Below are 7,398 nucleotides of genomic sequence, written 5' to 3'. Positions count from 1 at the left end.
ACACCACCATGTTCATAAACAAAATCATTTATATTAGTTCATGTTGCATTTGTGCAATAGATGAATAAATATTTATTTGTTTTAGATATTTAATGTTTAAATATTTATATTTAAGTAAGCCTGTGAATCATTTAGTTCTCACGGATCCTGCACACACGAGTGTCTACCCTCTCGCACCAGCACTCGTGCATCTGTATGCTGATGTTGTGTAGGGGCTCACGGGAGCAGGTCTCTAATCCACTGGCACTTGACTCAACAGTAAGTGTAGCCCTACTACATCCTTTTTACAATCTCTACATTATAAAACACTGCATTCTGTTAGCAATGTAATGCGGCAGTAATGTATAGAGACCTCGGCTTGTAACTACTCTAATTACCATTTTGAAAATTATTACGCAGTTACTAAAAAAGTCATCAAATTACAGTAACGCGTTACTGCTGCCCAACACTGCCTAAGGCCCTTAATGGTTTAGCTCCTGCGTAATTAACTAGTATTCTACCACGCTACAATCGATCACACTCCCAAAGGTCACAAAACTCTAAACTCTTGGTAGTACCTAAGACAGCAAAGTCCACTAAAGAAGGTAGAGCTTTTTCGCATTTGGCTCCCAAACTCTGGAATAACCTTCTTGATAATGTCCTGATAATTCTCCTCAAGTCCACAGTCATCTCCACTGTTTTGAGACTGCACCAGACAGCAGGTTCTTAGACCTCCTGTCTACTCGTCAGCAGTCTGAATGAGGCTGATACTGTTGTGTTGTCTGCAAACTTCAGGTGCTTGACAGTGGGGTCTTGAGATGTGCAGTCACTGATGTACAAGGAGAAGAGTATTGGGGTGAAGACACAACCCTGAGGAGCTCCAGTGCTGATTGTATGGGTGCCAGATGAGAATTTTCCCAGCTTTACTACAGTAGCTGTTGTCTGTCTGTCAGAAAGCTGGTGATCCACTAACAGACGGAGGTGGGCATGGAGAGCTGAGTTAGTTTGGACAGTAGGAGATTTGTAATGATAGTGTTGAAAGCCCAGCTGAAATCCACAAACAGGATCCTGTTCTGTCCAGATGCTGCATGATGTGGTGCAGTCCCATGTTGACTGCATCGTCCACAGATCCGTTTGCTCAGTAACCGTCTGGGCCTGGAGCCTTTCTTCTCTTGTACTTTCTAAGGTCCAAAAATCAGGAACCAAAAACCAAGAAACAAGAACACCCAACCACTTGTACACATACTTTATCAGTGGAGCATGACAGTTATGTCCTGTTTACATACTGTGACCACAAACACAGCTTGAGCTTTTACAGACTTTTAAACAGGCTCACATAGCCTTCTTGGCAGTCACTCTATCTCATTTTTAGCTATGAAATTGTTTAAAGCGCTATGTAAAGTTTGAAAAAATTATTAGTTATTACTGCTGTATTCAGTGTTCACTTAAGAACTGAATCACTCATAATACGTGGGATCAATGTGGGGGATTTTTATAATGCAGTATAGAGTGAATGTTTTTTTGAAAAAGCATGTTCAAATGGTTCTGCATTGATATCAACAACTTACACAGAAATAATAACCTACTACTATACACCTACTTATCAATTAATATATATATATATATATATATATATATATATATATATATATATATATATATATATATATATACAGTCAAGTGAAAAAGTTAGGACATCCCATTGAATTCTATGGTTTTCCTTATAAGGACATAATACTAATAAAAAAAATGGTTCTTTCCAGGTCTTACAATTTGGAAATGAAAACCTCAGTTAGACAACAACACATGACATAATGCACTTAGACTGTGTAACGCTCAGAGAAATGGCAGACAACCCAAGAACTTCATCGCAGACTCCACATGCCCCAGTTAACATGTTAAATTATCAAATTCATGACAGTACAGTTAGAAAAATATTGGACAAGTATGGCATGTTTGGAATGCATGCCAGAAAAAAAAGTATTCTTCTATCTAAACGAACATGGCAGCAATGTTGTATCTGAATAAACCATAAGACTTCTTTGAACAGATAAGACCAAAGTGGAGATGTGTGGCCATAATGCACAGCTGCACGTTTGGTGGAAACCTAACAAGCATATCAGCACAGAAACCTCATATCAAAAAGTCACACGTTCTGGTGGAGGGCAGATGATTTTGGCTTGTTTATAGCCACGGGACCTGGGCACCTCACAGTCATTGAGTCAATCATGAACTGTATAACAAAGTATTCTAGAGCTAAAGCTTGGGCAAGATTTGGTGATGCAACAGGACAATGATCCCTGTTGATCCCAGCAAATTTTCAACAGAATGGCTGAAAAGAAAATAATCAAGGTTCTGTGATAGCAAAAAAAAAAAAAAAAAAAAAAAAAAAAACCTGGAGCATCGTTGTAAAGAAGAGTGGGCCAAAATTCTTCCAGAACGATATTTGAGAGACTGCTACAGAAGTCATACAGAAAATGATTAAAAGTGGATCTACAGGAAGCTGAATCATAGGGTGTCCTAACTTTGTCACGCACAGCTTTTCCATCTTGGCTTTATTTTTGTTAATCAAACGACACAGTGTGATTGTTAGGATTATGGACCTGTTTTGGTGTTTCCCTTGCCCATGTGCTCTGTGACCTAGTTTTCCCTCATGTTTCATTTTGTCAATTAATTTAGGTGTGTCCCATTAATTACCCTTGTTTAGTTCTGTATTTAAAGTGTTGTCTGTCCCTTGGTTCCTTTGTCCAGTGTTTTCTTTTCTAGTGCTATGTGTTTGTTCATGCCTACCTTGTTAACATGGTAGTGGATTATTAAAGACTGTTATTTGTGAAACTCCTATCTATCCATATATAATTTGCACAGCTACACAATATATTTAACATAAGCAAAAGATCAGAAGAACACATTTAAACATTTTATATAAGTTTATTTAAACGTACAACAATGATAAATTGTTAAAGTAACATTTAAAACACAGAAAAATTAATACAGAAAACATCCTTTTGTCATGGTTGTCACAACCATGTTAACTCTAACAGCCTTTATCTAACAGACAAAATCACAATCTGGCTGATGATGATCAATACAATGATAACGAGGCCAATACCAAGGCCGAGGTGATTCAGGGTGAGCGCCGTTTTGGAGTTCTTCTCTGCTAATTCTCGCTGTCCTGCGAAGTTGGCATCTCGAGTCTGTGAAAACAATATTAAACATAATGTCAATCATTTCTGTTCTCATTTCTTTGAGCCAGTGGCAGCTGGAGAAGTTTTGAAATTAAGGTGTAAACTTCACTCTTTGCGAATGGATTTTCGTAGTTCTACATTTAATGCTCTATTTACGTTAACTGGAAGTAGTACACTGAATGAAAATTTGTTTTCTCTTCCAAAAATACTCCTTCTGGTTTGTCACAAGTTTCGGAAAGTTTTTTTCGAGTATGGCTCTGTGTGACGTTAGATGGAGCGGAATTTCCTTATATGGGTCCTGAGGGCACGTCTGCCAGAAGAGCGCGCGCTCCCGTATAGCACAGCACTGAGAGCACAACAGACGTTCACTGATCAGAGAGAGAGCGTCGCGAAATGTCACAAAAGGAGTGTGTTTTTGGTTGCCAGGGCAAGACAATCCTGCACAGATTACCAAAGAAAAAACAGCATTAAGGGACCAGTGGATGGAGTTTATTTTTAGAGCATCAATGGAGTTGTGCAAGTGTTTGTGTTTGTTCCCTGCATTTCGAAGATGCTTGTTTTACAAACAAGGCCCAGTTTGACGCCGGATTTGCGTATCGTTTATTTCTTAAGGATGATGCATTCCCAACGAATGCATCCTTGTTAGTGCGTCCGCCTCCCATCGGAGACCCGGGTTCGAGCCCCGCTCAGAGCGAGTCGTTGCTGCTGCTGCTTTCGTTCAGTTTCAGCCTCTGGATCTGATTCTGGATCATAAATAAATGGCTGAATCTGACTGTTAGCCATGGTTTGATTTGGATGATGTTTTTTTCCTCAAGGTAATGTCAGCTTCCAAACGCTCTCAACGCAAAAGCCTTACTGGTGCTCATGATTCTTTAGCTCCGCCCACACGTCACGCCTCCAGGTGCTCGTGTTTTTCCGGGAAAAATCGGGACAGACTATCTTTCTCTTATGAATATAATAAAACTAAAGACTTTTTGGAGTTATGAAGGATGCAGTACTACTCTATAGGTACTCAAGATTAAAAGGATATTGAGTGAAAACGAGCATTTCACCCCCCCTTTAAGTTAATTTTTCATGTGTAATTTACTGGAGTTGCTTTATTTTTAGTAACTTTCACTTTTAACTCACTACATTAAAATTTTAGTACATTAAAATGCATAACATTTCCCTTTTTACTCTACTACATTTCCTAAATCTTACCGTTACTCCTTATAATATATCACATGCTCCGAGACACAGAAGCAGTGTCTAATTCAAGAACAAACTGATTATTTTCAATGTAAAAAAAAGCCTGAATTTTAAGTTAAAATGTTTTTTTTTTTCTTTTTTTGGCAGAAACAGGCTTCCAAATGTAAGACAAAGGATTAAGCATGACATTTTAAGTACAATGACTGAAATTGTATTTACTTAAATACAATATTCAGTTATTGAGCAAATTAGTTGTTTCTGCAAGCTAATTTTGTTTTGCAAAGATACTACCTGTTACTAATGATCTTTCTCTTGGTTTTTGGTTAATGAAACAGTAGCCTACATGTGTACTGATTTTTTTTTACTGTACTGCAGATATTACTTATAGGAATGTTGCTTATTATATTAATGTTGCTGATTCACAAAGAGGCACCACTTAGTCAATGGTCTCTTGCTACATATTTTTGCTGAGGATGAAATCCTATAACTGCCCCTGTGTGTAGCCTTTACTTGAAAACATGCTGTTAAATTTACAAGCACTTTTTAAGGCAACAAAAAATAATTTTCCTAGTTTTAATTTTAGTGAAATACAACAGTTCAGTACAACAAGAAAAAGTACTTATAAAATTATATATATATATATATATATATATAAAAAGATTTCCCCTCTTAACTCTGTTGCGTGTTTAGGGAGTTTTTTTTTTTTTGAGTGCCACACCTTTACTTACAGAAAAAAAAAAAAAAAAAAAAAAACCTGGAACAAAACAACGCCCACATTACACTAACTGGATCAGTCACAGGGAAGCTACATGAAAGATCTTGTGGTTTCTGTAATGCCTAAATATATATATACAGCGTAATCTTTAACAAGCCTTTGACCTATTTGGTAGTCAACTATATCTATTTTTATGTAGTTATGAAAGTACTTGTTCACTAGAATTATTTGGGCAGTGAATCACTCATCACGCATGTGTGGGATCAATGAAGGGGATTATTTTTAAAGGCAGGATAGTTTCAGATAATATATCAACCGCATAGAAACACTTTGATGAGTGAATTGCATACCTATTATTGATAATAAGCAGTGACACTTTACCTTTGGTGTGGGGGGGCTTTGGGGGGGCATAAGACTGACATGACATGTTTTTATTTTTTATGCATGTTTATGACAGCTGTCATTCACTTAGTTATGTCATTTTTCATGCAAAGATGGCATTGTTTGACCTAGCCCTAACCATAATCCATAACAAAGAGATTTCAAACAATATTATCTTTGCATTAAAAATGACATAACTGAGTGCATGACAGCTGTCAAAAACATGTATAAAACCTCCTTCATATTGATGTCATGATTATGAAGGTGTCATGTCAGTTTTATTCACATACCTTCAAGTAAAGTGTAACCTAATAAACTATTAATCAACAGAAAAAAGGCCAAAGAGCCATACAACTGATTAAAGAAAAAGATATACTTACAGAGATGGAGTAAATCAGTGCAGCAATGCCCAGAGGTAAGCAGCAGCACAGCATGGTGAAGATGGAATAGGCCAGGTAATCTGGCACTGGATTGGCCAGTGGAGCGGCGGTCACAAAAACAGCAGGCTGCACAGTGACCACAGGCTGTCCTGGATATGGCCCCTGGGTGTACGGGCCCTGGGGGACCGGCTGGTTCAGAAAGGTGGGAGGATATACAGCAGGATTGTGCTGGTATGCTGGTGGTGGCGCTTCTGGCATCCCTGATTTCTCAGATGAATTTGAAGACCCTGGAGGCTGATTGATAGAGTGGCTGGGATCCATTTTTTCTGGTTATTGTTTTTTCCTTTGTCTTGTAATCTGCAGCAAAGTATGTAATATTGTACTCTGGTTCAGTCTTTTATGTGGTGATGAAAGTAGCCAGCGAATGGGAGCTGAGTTGTAGGTTGTTGGGGAGGAGTAACAAACACTTTTCCACTATTTCCTTTAAATTCTGTGACTGCAGGCACCATCTTTTTAGTTATACGTTTACTCTGATGAAATAAGAGGATTATTTCACCACACCCGAACATTGTTCTGCGACATTTTCACAATGAATCTTCCTCTTTTTAATCTTTTTCCTCATTCCCCTGTTAGCACTGCCTTAAATTTTTTCATTGCAACGTTGGTTATAAACTCAACCTTCCCGTATTTTAGAAGAAAAAAGCTCCTAATTAAATGAGAAACAACTTCTTTAATGATTTTTTTTTTTTTTACAATTTATGTTCATTTACATTTTATGTTCGTTTAGCAAATAAAGGGGATTTATAATTAAAACATTGAAGAAATATAGTATGATTATTCGTAAAAAAAAAAATAGTAGTATTATGTTCATCTGCTGAACAATAGTAATGTATTTCTGCCAAAATTGTACTTGATTACAGTACAATTTTTGAGTATCTGCACTTTATTAAAGTACTATTTTTCTTCATTACATTTAAAAGAAAAAATCTTTCCCCATCTCTGTTATGCTAATTCCAGCATACAGACCACTTCTGAAACTCGCCAAATTGGTAAAAAAAAAAAAAACGAATCACAATTGAATTGAAACCTGTTTGAAGAGGCAGCCACCTACAACAACCCCACAGACCTGCAGGAGTACACTGAAACTATGAGTGCATATATCAAAAAGTGTATTAATGATGTTTCAAATCAGAAGCCATGGATGACAGCAGAGGTTTCTGGGCTGCTAAAGACACATGTAGCGGAATGACAATACAGCTCAACTTGAACTTGAAGTTGATCATGCCACTTGAACTTAAGCAACAGCAATCTGTGACAACACAATAAAGATATCTTGTAACTGTTAAAAACATCTGTTTTGGTTCTGTGAGTACTAAACGAAGTTCTCATTTACACAAGTTTACGTTAAAAACACACGAGTTACAAAAAAAGTAGAGTATGTCTGTGAAGGTAAACAGTTGAGAAATAAATTGTATGTTTATTTTAGATCTGTGTGGCAGCAGCAATATACAGTTAATAAATCAATAAATGCACTGCTCTCTTGTCTCCACTGAGGCTGGGACTCTAAATA

At 37.2% G+C, this 7,398-nt stretch overlaps 1 protein-coding gene across 1 annotated transcript; it reads right to left on the bottom strand.

Moving 5' to 3' along the window:
* Positions 1 to 2,887: 2,887 nt before the first annotated feature.
* On the bottom strand, positions 2,888 to 6,359 carry LOC113115746 (synapse differentiation-inducing gene protein 1-like). Its single transcript, XM_026283324.1, has 2 exons — positions 5,829 to 6,359; positions 2,888 to 3,173 (listed from the first exon to the last, which is right to left on the bottom strand). The coding sequence occupies exons 1-2, from the start codon at positions 6,147 to 6,149 to the stop codon at positions 3,024 to 3,026; spliced, it is 471 nt and encodes a 156-aa protein (XP_026139109.1). The 5' UTR covers positions 6,150 to 6,359; the 3' UTR covers positions 2,888 to 3,023.
* Positions 6,360 to 7,398: the final 1,039 nt, after the last annotated feature.

Source organism: Carassius auratus, chromosome 16 (assembly GCF_003368295.1).
Source record: "Carassius auratus strain Wakin chromosome 16, ASM336829v1, whole genome shotgun sequence".
NCBI lineage: Eukaryota > Metazoa > Chordata > Actinopteri > Cypriniformes > Cyprinidae > Carassius > Carassius auratus.
The sequence above is the reverse complement of the archived record's forward strand: the minus strand, read 5'-3'. Positions and strand labels throughout refer to the sequence as shown.